Source organism: Sebastes umbrosus, chromosome 20, assembly GCF_015220745.1.
Source record: "Sebastes umbrosus isolate fSebUmb1 chromosome 20, fSebUmb1.pri, whole genome shotgun sequence".
Classification (NCBI taxonomy): Eukaryota; Metazoa; Chordata; class Actinopteri; order Perciformes; family Sebastidae; genus Sebastes; species Sebastes umbrosus.
In genome coordinates this window covers 27,276,658-27,294,157 of record NC_051288.1, presented here as the reverse complement: position 1 = coordinate 27,294,157, position 17,500 = coordinate 27,276,658, and the positions used below count along the sequence as shown (strand labels likewise).

General features: G+C 41.8%; 2 protein-coding genes across 3 annotated transcripts in view; one reads left to right on the top strand and one right to left on the bottom strand.

Annotated features, from left to right (window-relative positions):
* The window catches only part of LOC119479203 (cGMP-dependent protein kinase 1-like), a 33,471-nt gene extending 16,127 nt beyond the window's left edge, over positions 1-17,344 (bottom strand). The window contains exons 1-2 of one of the 2 annotated variants that reach the window (XM_037754556.1): positions 15,607-17,344; positions 6,876-7,042 (exon numbers count right to left, since the gene is read on the bottom strand). In XM_037754556.1, coding sequence (XP_037610484.1) covers positions 6,876-7,042; positions 15,607-15,926 — 487 coding nt within the window. In that variant the 5' untranslated portion in view covers positions 15,927-17,344. The remainder of the gene's footprint in view (positions 1-6,875; positions 7,043-15,606) is intronic. The other variant, XM_037754557.1, reaches the window with a different exon arrangement.
* LOC119479303 (uncharacterized protein C17orf100-like) lies at positions 10,939-13,811 on the top strand. Its single transcript, XM_037754727.1, has 3 exons — positions 10,939-10,978; positions 12,693-12,919; positions 13,806-13,811. Exons 1-3 carry the CDS (start codon positions 10,939-10,941, stop codon positions 13,809-13,811), a joined length of 273 nt encoding a protein of 90 aa, XP_037610655.1.
* Positions 17,345-17,500: the final 156 nt, after the last annotated feature.

The following is a 17,500-nucleotide window of genomic DNA, read 5'->3' as shown; positions in this document are numbered from 1 at the left end:
GTGTTGTATCTTGATTTTTGTTTTTACTACTGCTTCTTGTTTCTGCACTATATATCCCCTTTGCTGCTGTACACTGCACATTTCTCCATTGTGGGACTTATAAAGGAATATCTGATCTTATCTTAAACTCGAATTAACGACTAAAAAGAGATAACCCCCCCCCACCACCACCAAAACATGAAATAAAACGACTCAAAAGATTTGAAAAATGTGGATGATTGTTGGTGTTTCTATCGTCTTTTACATAAAACTCTGCAGCTGAAGACAGATAAAGTTTTAAAGGTTTGATATGAAGGGCATGAAATATGACAAACATGACAAGAAGCTCAGAAAATGGCGTACACAGCGCTGAAAAAAATGACAATATAGCGAGACGAAACGCCAAGTGGACAAAGCTGGTTCCAGAACGAGAGTGAATCTGTGGTCGGCTGTCGTATGTGATGTCACAGCAACACGTTCTCACCCCCATCAGAGACCGACCCACGGGGTTCCTTTCAAAATAAACTTCACAGGAAGTTAGGTTTAAGCAACACAGGCACTTAGTTAGGGTTAGGAAACGGTTGTGGTTGACGTTAACTTCACTGACTAACGACCCACAGGACAAAATAAGTCAACGTTACTTTTAGCCTCACACGGGGCACCAATATGGGTCTCCTGGTTGAAAGTGTTTGTTTGACCCGTCCACCGCCCCTCCCTCCCTCCCTCCCTGAGCAGACTCTCACGCTATTAACACTACGTCACTTACTCCGACCGTTGAATAACACCGCGGGTGGGTTTACATTGGAGTTAGTTGAAAGCCGGGTACGTCACATACTGTTGCTAAAGGGCGCCTCCGTACGTCGTTTTCTGATGCCGAGGGGTTCTGACCAAACGGCGGTATTTGACGAGTTGTAGACGGGTTGACAGGTGGTATGCTGGGATGTCAGGGGGCGTGGCCTCTGGTGATGTTGAGCCGGGGAGGGGGGGGCTTCTTTGAATGTTGTGTTTACAAACAGAAAGCGACGATTCCTGCGTATCGTGCCTTTAAATTCATAAACATCAGCACACAAAGAAACTGTACAAACATGTGAATATTTAATATTCTCTATGTATTATATATATATTATATATATTATATATATTTAATATATTATATATATGCTATATCTAATAATATTTCATATTGTTCAGTGGATTGAAGCTGCAGTCGAACAGGAAACAGAGTCAATGTTGTTCATAATGTGGACCATCGTGTGTGGGCGGATACACACACACACACACACACACACACAGATACAATCAGTGTGTGTGTATACGTGTGTGTGTGTGTATGTGTGTGTGTGTGTGTGTGTGTATGCATGTGTGTATGTGTGTATGTGTGTGTACGTGTGTGTACGTGTGTGTGTGTGTATGTGTGTGTGTGTGTGTGTGTGTGTGTGTATTGAAGTATTTTCGGAAATGAAGAATATTAAATTTGTTCTCAATCGGAGAGGTTCAAGTGTTTTATATGTAAATAAACAGAAACAAAGAGCTCTCGTCTCACCAGACTCAGAAAACCTCCTTTTAACAGGTCTCTGTTAATTATCCTCAAATATTCCTTTTTCTATGAAATCAATTAAAAATACAATTTCTCTTCTCGGTGGTCTAATCTCCTATTTCTCCTTCCACCCTCCCTTCTTTTCCTTCCTTCCTTCTCTCTCTTTTTTACTCCTTCCTTCCTTCCTCCTCATCTTTTTTTTTACTCCCTCCTGCCTTCCTTCCTTCTTTCCTTGTTTTTTATTCCTTCATCCCTTAATCCTCTTTTTTATTCCTTCCTCCTTCCCTCCTTCCCTCCTTCCTTCCTTCCTTCCTTCCTTCCTCCTCTTTTTACTCCTTCCTGCCTTCCTTCCTTCTGTCCTTGTTTTTTATTCCTTCCTTCCTTCCTTCCTTCCTTCCTTCCTCCTCTTTTTTATTCCTTCGTTCTTCGTCTTTTTTACTCCTTCCTTCCTTCCTTCTTTCCTTTTTTTTATTCCTTCCTCCTCTTTTTTATTCCTTCGTTCTTTCCTTTTTTATTCCTTCCTTCCTCCCTCCCTTCCTCCCTTCCTCCCTCCCTTCCTTCCTTCCTTCCTTTCCTTCCTTTCCTTTCCTTCCTTCCTTCCTTCCTTCCTTCCTTTATAAACTGATTCCAAATTTTCAAACTGAAAACATTTTAAATCCCACATATGGTCGTCCAACAGGTTGCCATGCCAACCGCATCCACCAGAGAGTCGTGTGTGTGTGTGTGTGTGTGTTACATAATGAGACAAACTGCTGCATCTGTTTCTTCCTCCACACACACACACACACACACACACACACACACACTCTCTCCTCACTATCAGGTCTTCATCGTGGTCTGTTTTTAGGGATCACTTCCTCTTCCTGTGACAGACGTCGTTATATTTAGCCGCCATCTGCGCCCCCCCCCCCCCCCCCTCTCCGGACACACACACACACACACACACACACACACTGCCCCCCCCCCCTGGATGTTGATCAAATCATCTGAACATTAAACATGAATCTGTTTAGTTGTTTTCTTGTTTTCTTGTTTAAATTCCGTTTCCTCTTTTTATTTTTTATTTTCTTGTTTTTTTATTTTTAGTTTTCGGGTTCCAGAAACAGATTTTCTTTTTCTCATTAAATCCTTTAAACCGTCTGCGTCGTGTTTTTAACTCTCGCTGTCGTCACGACGATCTGTAAATCACGACTTTAACAGCACACGTTGACGTTTATGAGACATTAACATGAATTTACTGTTTAAATAAATCTGATCATCCCAACGGCTGAATAACACAACGCTGATTTAATATTTCACTTTTAGAAAAAGTAGCTGCAGCGGTGCAAAGTAACTAATTACATTTAGTCAAGAACTGTACCTTAGTACAATTTGGAGGTACTTTACTTGAGTATTTTCTCCTCCGCCACATCTCAGAGTAAATATTATAATTATAATATTTACTGCACTACATTGATTTAATAACTTTAGTTACTTTACAGATTCAGATTATTAAAACAAAATATAATAAATTAACAAATGATGAAGTATTATTATAGATTAAACTAGCCAGCAATGCATCAATAATGATAACATAATATAATATAATATAATATAGATTATTCTGCATAATGAGGACTTTTTCTTTCGGTATTTTAAGTAGATTTTGTTGCTGATACTTTTGTACTTGTACTAAAGTAGCATTTTGAATGCAGGATTTTCACCTATAAGAGAGTATTTCTAGTAGTAGTATTACTACTTTTATGGCAGTAAAAGATCTGAGTACTTCTTCCACCACTGAGGTTCTTGTGACAGATAAATCCAATCTGAGCAGTATACATCCTCTCCTATCTAGTCCAAAGACACTGGATCCTACGTTTCCCATAATGCACCTGGATAGTGTCTTACAGCCACGACTTTAACCTCCAGTCTGTAACACAGACTCGTTAGACATTTGTAGTCTGATGACATCACTATGACATCATCAACAACCTGCCTGTCGGCCCACACCAGACTTCATTGAAGAACGACTCACTTTAACGTCGTTCTGTTAGTTAGCCGACATCCCTTTTGTGTAAAATCTGACAAAAATAGATTTTCCACATCGTGACGACTCGCTCTTAAATTCAGCATAAGTGTGATCCGCCCAGTCGGTTCACACCTCTCCGCCGCCCGCCACCCACTGGCACGGGGGATTGGCCATCTGGAGGATTGTTGTCGAGTCCAGAAACACAACAGAGACAAAAAAGATTGTTCCTGAAAACTACAACGCGACGGTGTGACTGTTGGCGGGTCGGGAGGTCCCGTCTGAAGAGACACGTTGACCCCCCACCGAGGTGTAGAAACACTTTTAATCCATGAAGCTGTTTTCTATCCACAGTCGGAACAAACCTGTATTGATTTCCTAAATATAAAACTGACTGAGTTTAAAGTGGGAGGATCCCATTACTGAACAGGCTCCTTATGTAACACACCAAGCTCAAATACAGCTCTAAATATAACTAAAGAACTCGAGTAAAGAGAGCAGAGAGACGCTTCAGGGTCGGCGGTTCGACCCCCGCCTCCTCCTGTCCAACTGTCCTCCAGCAAAACACTTAAACACCAAACTTAGGCTTTCAAATGTGTGACTGTGACCCCATTCATTTCACAATAAAAGCTTTGAACCTCACCAACACAACAGCAGCAGCATGAGAGAGCTCAGTCTAATATCAGTTATTAAACATTATAAATGATATAAATGTTTTTGTTTGGTTTGGTTGCTTTTCTTCTGACGGTTTATATGAAGGTTTTCGGAGGCTTCCTGCTGCCATCCATTGACCGGTTAGTTCAGACCAGGGGTCAATGACCTTTACTATCAAAAGAGCCATTTTAGACAAAAATTAGTAGTTATAGATATCTGTAACTGGAGTTAGGAACCATCTAAATGATGTTGTAGATATCTGTAACTGGAGTTAGGAACCATCTAAATGATGTTGTAGATATCTGTAACTGGAGTTAGGAACCATCTAAATGATGTTGTAGATATCTGTAACTGGAGTTAGGGACCATCTAAATGATGTTGTAGATATCTGTAACTGGAGTTAGGAACCATCTAAATGATGTTGTAGATATCTGTAACTGGAGTTAGGAACCATCTAAATGATGTTGTAGATATCTGTAACTGGAGTTAGGGACCGTCTAAATGATGTTGTAGATATCTGTAACTGGAGTTAGGGACCATCTAAATGATGTTGTAGATATCTGTAACTGGAGTTAGGGACCGTCTAAATGATGTTGTAGATATCTGTAACTGGAGTTAGGGACCATCTAAATGATGTTGTAGATATCTGTAACTGGAGTTAGGAACCATCTAAATGATGTTGTAGATATCTGTAACTGGAGTTAGAGACCGTCTAAATGATGTTGTAGATATCTGTAACTGGAGTTAGGAACCATCTAAATGATGTTGTAGATATCTGTAACTGGAGTTAGGGACCGTCTAAATGATGTTGTAGATATCTGTAACTGGAGTTAGGGACCATCTAAATGATGTTGTAGATATCTGTAACTGGAGTTAGAGACCGTCTAAATGATGTTGTAGATATCTGTAACTGGAGTTAGGGACCGTCTAAATGATGTTGTAGATATCTGTAACTGGAGTTAGGAACCATCTAAATGATGTTGTCGATATCTGTAACTGGAGTTAGAGACCGTCTAAATGATGTTGTAGATATCTGTAACTGGAGTTAGGAACCATCTAAATGATGTTGTAGATATCTGTAACTGGAGTTAGGAACCATCTAAATGATGTTGTAGATATCTGTAACTGGAGTTAGAGACCGTCTAAATGATGTTGTAGATATCTGTAACTGGAGTTAGGGACCGTCTAAATGATGTTGTAGATATCTGTAACTGGAGTTAGAGGCCGTCTAAATGATGTTGTAGATATCTGTAACTGGAGTTAGGGACCATCTAAATGATGTTGTAGATATCTGTAACTGGAGTTAGAGGCCGTCTAAATGATGTTGTAGATATCTGTAACTGGAGTTAGGGGCCGTCTAAATGATGTTGTAGATATCTGTAACTGGAGTTAGAGACCGTCTAAATGATGTTGTAGATATCTGTAACTGGAGTTAGAGACCGTCTAAATGATGTTGTAGATATCTGTAACTGGAGTTAGAGACCGTCTAAATGATGTTGTAGAAATCTGTAACTGGAGTTAGGGACCATCTAAATGATGTTGTAGATATCTGTAACTGGAGTTAGGGACCGTCTAAATGATGTTGTAGATATCTGTAACTGTAAATATCCTGTTGGTTCCTCTGCTCAACCAGACCACCTCTCAGACGGCAACGAGAGCTTCATGGTCAGGATCATATCTACTGATCGGAGCTCTGGTCGACCGATCAGCTGGTCACAGCTGGTCACAGCTGTGGATGTAAAGTGAGACAGAGGAGAGGATGAAGGAAGTGAAAGTGAAGAGAGCAGCTGTGTTTGAGTGGAGGTGAGCAGCGTTCGGCAGCGTTCGGCAGCGTTCGGCGGCATTCGGCGGCCTTCAGGCGTTCTGACACGTTACGCAACACGTTCCTGGAAGACAACCAGCTGAGAGAGCGCTCGCCGTCCTAAAGGTTGTTCCGAGCTGCAGGAAACTTCTGCAGCAACTCCTCACACGTTTCCTCCGTTTCAGCTGCGAAATGTCACGACGCTCAGAGACATTCAACCGGCTGCACCTTCCACCTCGCTGAACTGAGTGTCCTCATGAACTCTATTGATTAGTGAAACTAGAGAACAACGGCAGCTTTCTGCTTCTACAGTAATCCACCTTTCTCTTCCTTTTCTTCCTTTTCAAGCATGTGTAGTCTCGTCCTTCACAGTTGATCTGAGAGATCAGCAGCAGATATCAACTTCATTCAAGGACATTTAAAGAAACGTGAAGAGTTACTCCTTCATGTTTCCTTCGTCTCGTCTTTTCTGATGTTTCATTTCTTCTCTAAAGACTTCATCCAGAGTTTGTTTAAATGTTCAACATCTTCAGCAGTGAAACCAGACCGGCACTTTGAATTGATAGATATATATATATATATACAGTATATACAGTATATATAACAAGTAGCATTTTAACTGCAGACCTTTGACCTGAAACAGGATTACTCTTCACATTTTGTCTAAAGGGAAACTAAGCTAACAATCGCTCAAAAAGAGACATCAAGACTGAAACACATCTGTGTCTGAAACCCCTCAGACAGAAAGATGAAGAACAGACTTCTCTCAGGGCAAAAACTCCACAAGCAAAAGTCTTCCTCTTGAACCGTCTCAAACATTTATTTATACTTCATCAAATGTCATCACTTGTTATTAATGATGAGGGCTGTCGATATAAAGTCAAATGAAGTCTCCTCACCTTCCATGACGTAGACCAGCGAACCCACGTCGCCCTCCTTGATGATGCAGGCGTCCTGCCCGTAGTCCACCGGGTACATGCAGTCCACGATCTCCTGGATCTGAGACAGCTCCAGGTTCTTCATGAAGTCGTTGTCCAGGATGGCGTCCTTTATCAGCTCCTTGGACCTGACGGGAGGAGACGGGAGGGAGAGGACAAGACGGTCTTTACTGGATTGTGGAACTAGAACTAGAGCTAGAACTAGAGCTAGAACTAGAGCTAGAACTAGAACTAGAACTAGAGCTAAAACTAGAGCTAGAACTAGAGCTAGAACTAGAGCTAGAACTAGAACTAGAGCTAGAACTAGAGCTAGAACTAGAACTAGAGCTAGAACTAGAGCTAGAGCTAGAACTAGAGCTAGAACTACAACTAGAACTAGAACTAGAGCTAGAACTAGAACTAGAACTAGAGCCAGAACTAGAGCTAGAACTAGAGCTAGAACTAGAGCCAGAACTAGAGCTAGAACTAGAGCGAGAACTAGAACTAGAGCTAGAACTAGAACTAGAACTAGAGCTAGAAGAACAGCAGATTAGAAGGAAGAGTTAAAGGGTTAAAATAAACCTGCTGGGTGTTTTATTTGGTTTCAGGTTATTAATCATCTATAATATATTAGCTCTGAAACGTCTCACTGGACCAGGATGGAGACCTGCAGAGTCTCAACATCTCACTGGACCAGGACGGAGACCTGCAGAGTCTCAACGTCTCAAATATGTTGATTTAACATTCTGTACAAAAATAATGATTTCGTGCAGAAATGATTAATTAATAAATCATTACTCTGCATCTTATTGAGGTAATATCGTCACTTTAGAGTCAAACACAGACAGCTGTAACATTAAATGTGCAGTTATAAGTATGAATAATAAATACAATATACATCAAATATATATCAAAGTATGTAGTGTTATATGCCACATAAAAAATACAACATCAATACAATAATATGATATATATCTATATATATATTAGGGCTGTAAAAGTTAATGCTTAACACCACTAATTCCTTTAACGCATTAACACAACTTATATGTGAATGTGTGAGGGTTAATGTCCAATAAAAAGTCTGAAAAAAGTCCGAAAATATTCAAACAAAAGTCTGAAAAAAAATTCTAATAAAAATCTGAAAAATATTTGAATTAAAGTCAGAAAAAAAAAAAAAAAAAGTCCAAAAAAAGTCTGAAAAAAAAGTCAGAAAAATGTCTGAAAGAAAGGCAGAAGAAAAGTGCGATCCTGGTATCATAGTAAACTATAAACCTGATGAATCCATCGGTACCAACCAGGTCAGACTAGCACCTGTAAGCACTAAACATGAGTCAGCTGACTCTCACGCTGCCGTCTGACTCTAAACTTCTGTCAGATCTTTGATTCAGAACTTTAACATTTACTGGCGATTCCTCCGCTGGTCTCATCGTCTGTCTTCATCAGTTTAATGTTAGAGAGACATCCCACAGCGAGACCACGTCCCGCAGGGAGACCACGTCCCACAGCGAGACCACGTCCCACAGCGAGACCACGTCTACCATCGACCCCCCCGCCGACGTCACTGCTTCTTCTCAAACTTTACTTTAATGTCCCCTCTCTGATCATCCTGATAAACAATCACTATTCAATCTATAATTGACTCTGATTATTGTCCTTTCCAGAGTAAATTAATGTAAATTACCGTCTCATAATTACAGATTTTCTCAGCAGCTGGTGCCTCACATCAACACTCAGATATCTGCAGTATATTTAGAAGAGGAAGAGGAGGAGGAGCTCCTTCCTCCTTCAGACGTGGACGAATGAGGAACAGCTGAGCAGTTATGAGTTGACCAGAACAGATCAGAGGTTTCCTTCCTGTCGACTCAATAAAGGACGTTTTAAGTGAAGTGGACTGAAAGGAGACGAAGAGACGAAAACAAACAGTCCAGAGATCAACTCTCGGAGCCGCCGACTGGATCTCAGTTTAAGGTTCAGAAAACTCTCCTGAGGAGCCTTAGAGGGTTAAACAGACCCAGCCTCATTAATACACATTTAACCAGAACCAGAACCAGAACCAGAACCAGAACCAGAACCCAGAGCTCCACCACCAGACCAATCAGGACGGTTCTACTCCTCAAACACGTCACTGTACAAATCTACATTTATGTGTTTCAAATAGAGCCGTCAAAGTTAACACGCAAATTCATTTTAAAGCCACTAATTTCTTTAACACGTTAACACAACTTGTGATATTCAGGTTGCAGCGGCTCAGTTTTAAAGCTAGAGTGAAGATCCTGGTATCATATGAAACTAGAAAGCCTGATGAATCCATCACTACATTTTATGGTCGCCTAAACATGTCTTATTCAACGTTCGGTTGTACTTAGCTCACTAGGTCACCTAGGTCACTTCTGGCTGCATAAAACCAAGATGGTGACGTCCAAAAACCAAGATGACAATGCCAAAAACCAAGATGGTGACATCCAAAAACAAAGATGACAACGCCAAAGACCAAGATGGTGACGTCCAAAAAACCAAGATGACAACGCCAAAAACCAAGATGGCGACGCTAAAAACAAAGATGACAATGCCAAAAACCAAGATGACAATGCCAAAAACCAAGATGGCAACGCTAAAAACAAAGATGACAATGCCAAAAACCAAGATGACAATGCCAAAAACCAAGATGACAATGCCAAAAACCAAGATGGCAACGCTAAAAACCAAGATGACAATGCCAAAAACCAAGATGGCGACGCTAAAAACCAAGATGGCAACGCTAAAAACCAAGATGACAATGCCAAAAACCAAGATGGCGACGCTAAAAACCAAGATGACAATGCCAAAAACCAAGATGGCGATGCCAAAAACCAAGATGGCGACGCTAAAAACCCAAGATGACAACGCCAAAAACCAAGATGGCGATGCCAAAAACCAAGATGGCGACGCTAAAAACAAAGATGACGATGCCAAAAACCAAGATGGCGACGGCCAACCATGTCATACTAGCTTATGATTTGAGCATATTGTTTATGAGAGGCTGTCTCTGGTCTAACGGTTTCAGAGGGGACGGGCGGTCCTGGTCTGTGGTCTTTGATGCAGTGAGGACTATTGTGTCCAGACGTCTCCGGTCTACTGCTGAAGTCTTTCCGTACCACACAGTTCTTCTGAAGGTGAGGACGCTCAGCACCAGAGATCTGCATCATCCCGTCCTGTGATGATGGAAACCTTTTGTCTCTGCTGAGCGTCCTCCGGTCCAGCTACTGTTGACCTCCTACTTTATGACTAAAGACAGACGGTGACTGAAGTCCGTCAGTACTTCCTTTGTTTCATTTTAATATTGTTAGAAATCTACAACACAGACCGAGGCTGGTGGACACGTCCTCCCTGCAGCTTTACCTCAGCTGACTGTCTTCCTCTCTCAACTGACTGTCTTCCTGTCTCAGCTGACTGTCTTCCTGTCTCAACTGACTCTTCCTGTCTCAGCTGACTGTCTTCCTGTCTCAGGTGACTGTCTTCCTGTCTCAACTGACTCTTCCTGTCTCAGCTGACTGTCTTCCTGTCTCAGGTGACTGTCTTCCTGTCTCAGCTGACTGTCTTCCTGTCTCAGGTGACTCTTTGGACAAAATGAATTTTGCGGTTGCAATATTATTTTTGTGTGTATATCTCGTAGCCGAGGCGGAGAAGCGGCGGCTGAGAGGCGGCGGCTGAGAGGCGGCGGCTGAGAGGCGCTGGCGTTATGAGAGATAACTGTGATGTAAAGAGGGGAAACAGACACCTAAAGGTCTGGCTAAGAATAGATTGATAGTTTTATTTTATCCAGTAGATGAGACGAGCGCCGAGAGGATCTATTAGAGCTGCATCTTATTTTGGTGAATCTGCAGAGGAAGAAATACTTCACCCCGGCTTCAATATCTGCATGTAAATTGGACTCTGGAGGAAACTAACTTGAATGAAGACACATTGTGACTGGATGGATGGATGGAGGGGGGGGGGATTATTACTGCATGAGTCACAGGGGAGGAAGGAGGGAAGGGGGGAGAAAGAAAAATATAATGGAGGAATGCCTGAAGAAAAAGTCAACAGGGAGGATGAATTTACAGGTTGGAGACAAAGTGAGAGAATAAATGAGATAAAGTAGAAAACAAACCAGCAGGCAGACACATAAAGAAATAAAAGCCATTAATCTAAAGAATGAGGGAATGTGAGAGGAGGTAAGAGACAAAGAGACGAATGACACGGTGAAGAGAGACGAGGCAACTCACCCGTAGAAACCAGAGACAATGTAGAGACGTTTAAAGAGGTAGAGGAGAGAGACAAAGTGACGGATGAAGACGAGATAGAAAACACAAAGAGGACTGATAGATTTTAGAAAACACCGACAGGAAAGAGAAACCGTGTTTATGTTTTGATCAGAAGAAAACCTGAATAAACTCGACCACTCGCACCTCACTACAGAAACATCATCGCTACAAGTAGAAAAATAGTCATTAGAAAAACATCATCACTACAAGTAGAAAAATAGTCATTAGAAAAAACATCATCACGACATGTCGAAACATCGTTACTACAAGTAGAAACATCGTTACTACAAGTAGAAACATTGTTGCTACAAGTAAAATATGTTCACTACAGTAGAAGTTCATGATATTTCTGATGTTTATGATATTTCTGATGTTTGTGGATGAAAACCGTCAAATCGTGACAGACAGGACGTCGTCACTTTCAAAATAAAAGTCGTCTCTCAGCAGCAGGTCTGTGACAGTCGAGTCTCAGCTGATCATTAACTCGTTTGAAAATGTTTAGAAAGCGTCAGAGCAGACGGCAGGAGAGCTGGTGGGCGAGCACATCCCACACACACTCTACTGTAATACCTTTATCTATGTCTTAAAATAACACACACACACACACACACACACACACACACAGGCTGCAGGACACGGACAGCGACAAGTGGTGGGATGTAAATGAAACCCTGTCAACTGTGTGTGTGTGTGTGTGTACTTTATGTGTGTGTGCGTGCGTGTGTGTGTGTGTGTGTGTGTGTGGGTGCTCACCACACAGATTAAAAACCAACACACTGCTTGTTGTCGCCGTCGTGGACGGACAGAAAAAACACATTATATTCCTCTGAGAAATGGATGCTAGCACACTGCTGGTACACATACAGCAGTATTTAAAGCAGTGCTCCAGTGGTTTTCTACTTCAAGTAAATTAAATGTACGGACGTGAGATGGAGCAGAATACGTAGAAATATCATCAACACAAACATCATCATAATTAGTCAAAATGTATTAACTACAATTAGAAATACCGTCACTGCAATAGAAACATCACTGGTACAATTAGAATTACAATAGTAGAAACAAAATTAGTACAATTAGAAATGAAATTGTTACAAGTAGAAACATCACTACAAGTAAACACAAGTAGAAATGCCACCGCTACAAGTCCAAACGTCAAAACTCAAACTGTTGTAAGTAATTGTTTCAAGTAAAAATATTATCGCTAGAAGTAGAAAATATTGTTTCAAGTGGAAACAACATTGTTACGAGTCAAGACAAAATTGTTCCAACTAGAAACATTATCGCTATGAGTAAAAACATTATTGCTACTGTTTCTATTGCTAAGTAGAAACAATGTTGCTACAGTAGAAACGTCATCACTACAAGTCCAAATAAAACTGTTACAAGTAAAAACAAAATAGTTTCAAGTACAAATATCATCGCTAAAGGTAAAAACACCACAACTACAAGTAGAAACATCACAACTACAAGTAGAAACGTTCATTAGTAGAAATATCTTCGCTACAAGTAGAAACATCTTCACTAAGAGTAGAAACATCATCACTAAGAGTAGAAACATCTTCACTAAGAGTAGAAACATCTTCACTAAGAGTAGAAACATCTTCACTACAAATAGAAACATCTTCGCTACAAGTAGAAACATCATCACTAAGAGTAGAAACATCTTCACTAAGAGTAGAAACATCTTCACTAAGAGTAGAAACAGCTTCACTAAGAGTAGAAACATCTTCGCTACAAGTAGAAACAGCTTCACTAAGAGTAGAAACATCATCACTAAGAGTAGAAACATCTTCGCTACAAGTAAAAACATCTTCACTAAGAGTAGAAACATCATCACTAAGAGTAGAAACATCTTCACTAAGAGTAGAAACATCTTCACTAAGAGTAGAAACATCATCACTAAGAGTAGAAACATCTTCACTAAGAGTAGAAACATCTTCACTAAGAGTAGAAACATCATCACTAAGAGTAGAAACATCTTCACTAAGAGTAGAAACATCTTCACTAAGAGTAGAAACATCTTCACTACAAGTAGAAACATCACAACTTGTTGTTGCTCTAAATTTATTTGGTTGTTCTGAAGCCTTTTTGAATAAAGAAAGACTTATATATATATATATATATATACTATATAATTGACTATATTAACAGATAAACTAGAAGATCCAGACGTTTCCTTACTGCTGGATTCTAATGTCTGTAAACTCAGACCTCTAACCAGTGAAATGTTAGATTTAGGGGCTCCATGTGTGGATCTTTAAACTGATGTTATTTGCTCCGACAGCAGTTCTTGTACTACACCAGTCGTCCATCCCTTCATATCATCAGGCTCAGCAGCGCCGCACATTTTCATATTCATGTGTATAAATAAAGATCTGTGACAGCAGCAGCTGTTGGTTTCCTCCTCAGCAGAGACGAGCTGCTGCTGCTGCTGATGCTCAGCACATCAGGACACTAGAGTCCAGAACCTGGACTCTGTTTCATCGAGACCAAACGCTGCAGGAACAGTTTCTACATCTGTTCACCTGTTTACCTGTTTACCTGTTCACCTGTTTACCTGTTCACCTGTTCACCTGTTCACCTGTTTACCTGTTCACCTGTTCACCTGTGAGTCTGCGTTCAGGACTAAAACCTGGTCTATACAAACAGAAACATATTCTCAGTGACGGATGTTGAAAGCCGGTCTGTTCAGATGTAAAGGCGTATAAAAGCCACGATAATGCAGACGGAGTTTAGCGTGCACTAAGTTCACCTTTCTTGATTTCCGCGTGTCATGTGTACGCCATGTATCCTGAACTGACTGTAAAGTAAACACATCCACGTATAAATACTGCGGTAAGAGTTAGTGACGTAGAATTAACAACGAGGAAGACCTCTGATGGTGAACCACCGTGTTAGAGACCGGTGTTTTGTTACGTTAGTGATGTTTTTTTAGGGATGTTTGAGACGTATTTTCTGTAGTTGTGTTACATTGTTTCTGTACATATTTTTACTTAGTTTACGTTCTTATTTTAAGCCCAACCATGACGTTTTCCCTAACCTTAAAGCTGCAGTAGGGAGTATATTTTTGGCATCATTGGGCAAAAATCTCATAATAACCTTTCAGCATGTTGTAATTCAAGTGTTCTGAGAGAAAACTAGACCTCTGCTCCTCCTCATGGCTCTGTTTTCAGGCTTTAGAACATCTAGCCCATGACGGGAGACTTTGACCAATCACAGGTCATTTCAGAGAGAGAGAGCGTTCCTATTGGCTGAGCTCCGGTCATGTGACCAGAACTTGGCATTCCAAGACAGACCGTCTTCTCTAAACACAACCAGAGACCGTCTTCTCTAAACACAACCACAGACCGTCTTCTCTAAACACAACCACAGACCGTCTTCTCTAAACACAACCAGAGACCGTCTTCTCTAAACACAACCAGAGACCGTCTTCTCTAAACACAACCAGAGACCGTCTTCTCTAAACACAACCACAGACCGTCTTCTCTAAACACAACCACAGACTGTCTTCTCTAAACACAACCAGAGACCGTCTTCTCTAAACACAACCAGAGACCGTCTTCTCTAAACACAACCAGAGACCGTCTTCTCTAAACACAACCACAGACTGTCTTCTCTAAACACAACCAGAGACCGTCTTCTCTAGACACAACCACAGACCGTCTTCTCTAAACACAATCAGAGACCGTCTTCTCTAAACACAACCAGAGACCGTCTTCTCTAGACACAACCAGAGACCGTCTTCTCTAAACACAATCAGAGACCGTCTTCTCTAAACACAACCAGAGACCGTCTTCTCTAGACACAACCACAGACTGTCTTCTCTAAACACAACTAGAGACCGTCTTCTCTAAACACAACCAGAGACCGTCTTCTCTAGACACAACCACAGACCGTCTTCTCTAAACACAATCAGAGACCGTCTTCTCTAAACACAACCAGAGACCGTCTTCTCTAGACACAACCACAGACCGTCTTCTCTAAACACAATCAGAGACCGTCTTCTCTAAACACAATCAGAGACCGTCTTCTCTAAACACAACCACAGACCGTCTTCTCTAGACACAACCACAGACCGTCTTCTCTAAACACAACCAGAGACCGTCTTCTCTAAACACAACCAGAGACCGTCTTCTCTAAACACAACAACAGACCGTCTTCTCTAGACACAACCACAGACCGTCTTCTCTAAACACAACCAGAGACCGTCTTCTCTAAACACAACCACAGACCGTCTTCTCTAAACACAACCAGAGACCGTCATCTCTAAACACAACCACAGACCGTCTTCTCTAAACACAACCACAGACCGTCTTCTCTAAACACAACCACAGACCGTCTTCTCTAAACACAACCACAGACCGTCTTCTCTAAACACAACCAGAGACCGTCTTCTCTAAACACACATAAGGTCGTGGACTTACTGTGGGCTCTTGGGGTAGAAGGGCAGGGTGACGTGGCTGAGGTCGCTGATGTCGATGCCGGTGGGCTCGGCGGAGATGGCCTGCCGTTTGCTGCGGTGCTGGTCTGGCTGCAGGACCAGGTTCTGCTGCTGGGCCTGGACCTGCTGGGCGGTGGCGGGCCGGAGCACGGACCGGTACTTGTCCAGTTCGTTCTGCAGCCGCTGGATCAGCTCGTCCTTCTGATCCAGCTCCAGCTCCAGCTCATCGATCAAGGTGTCGCGCTGCCGCAGCTCCTCAATCTTCTCCTGCAGGGCGTACTGCAGGTCCCGTAGGGTCCCCATCGGTTCTCTGGGGGGCCCCCCGAGGTGGTCTCAGGGTTCCTCTAGAGTTCCTCTGTGGTAGCCAGATTTCCTTCGGATCATGAGGGTCCCTATAGGGTTCCTCAAAGTACTTAGCTCTCGGTATCCTCGAGGTCTACAACCGTTCCCAGATGATAGGGTCAGGGTTCCTTCAGAGTGCTTAGTGGCCTCTTCATTTCCTCAGTCTTGGATTTGTAAAGATATTTCAGTCAAGGACCTAAGACCACCCCCGACTGTTTCCAGGGTCTTGTAGGTCCCTTTAGGATTCCTTAGGGGAGTCCCAGGGTCCTTCTAAGATGTATAGCGATCCTCAGAGATTCCTCAAGAGTCTTCAGATACCTTAGAGTTCTTCTATGATACTCAATTTCCTCCTGGGTTCTTCCAGATGTCAGGAATCCTCAAGATTTCCTTGGAGTCTTAAGGGTCTTTAAGGTTCTTCTGGGGTTCCTCAGGACCCTTCAGTGATACCTCTTGGTTTTTTTTCAGATTCTCAGCAGTCCCCACATTTCCTCTGGGTCTTGATGGTCCCTCTAGAGTTTCTCAGATGAGGTTCTTTTAAGGATCTACAGGAATCTTCAGTGCATCCCACACATTTCCTCGGGGTCTTCAGAGTACCTCTTATGAGTCTTAAGGGTTCTTCTGGGGTTTCTTTGGGGTCTCCTCCTGGGTTCCTCCAGACTCCCGGCAGTCCCCAGGTTTCCTGTGGATGCCTCTAGAGCTTCTCAGACGGGTTTTTTTCAAGGTTCCTCCAGAGTTGTTGTTTAATTAAGTAATACTGCTATTAGGATCCAAAAGGTTCTCCTGGCTGCACCTCACGGTTCCCCATGGTGCCTCATACTGTAGTGTTCCTCTAGATCCTCATGGGTTCTTTAAGGTTGAAGTTATCTGCTCCGTCTTCCAGGAAGATGTGACTTTAGATGATACAAAATAAGTCAAACTGGAAAAAGTCTGTAAAACAGGAGTGAATAACTGCTCCTCCGGGTTCTTCTGCCTTCTTTCCTCTCAATTAAATTCCCGATTTGAAACAAAGTGGAGAACCGGAGACGATGAGGAACCGATCACCTCCAGGATCAGCAGGTTCTCCTCCAGAACTCCAGAGAACACGGAGACGATGAGGAACCGATCACCTCCAGGATCAGCAGGTTCTCCTCAGGAACCCCAGAGAACACGGAGACGACGAGGAACCGATCACCTCCAGGATCAGCAGGTTCTCCTCCAGAACTCCAGAGAACACGGAGACGACGAGGAACCGATCACCTCCAGGATCAGCAGGTTCTCCTCCAGAACTCCAGAGAACAGGTGGTTCTCTGAGAAGTCATTTCAAAGCAAAGTGGATAAAACAAAGTAAAGTAAAGTAAAATTGAGTTGTGAGATATTAAATATAAATCTAGAACCAGGTCGGTGAAGAACCGGTATATACATATATATATATATTATATATATTTAATAATTATATTTATTATATTTATTATATTATATTATATTATATTATATTTATTATATTATATTATATTATATTATATTATATTTATTATATTTATTATATTCCGGTTTAA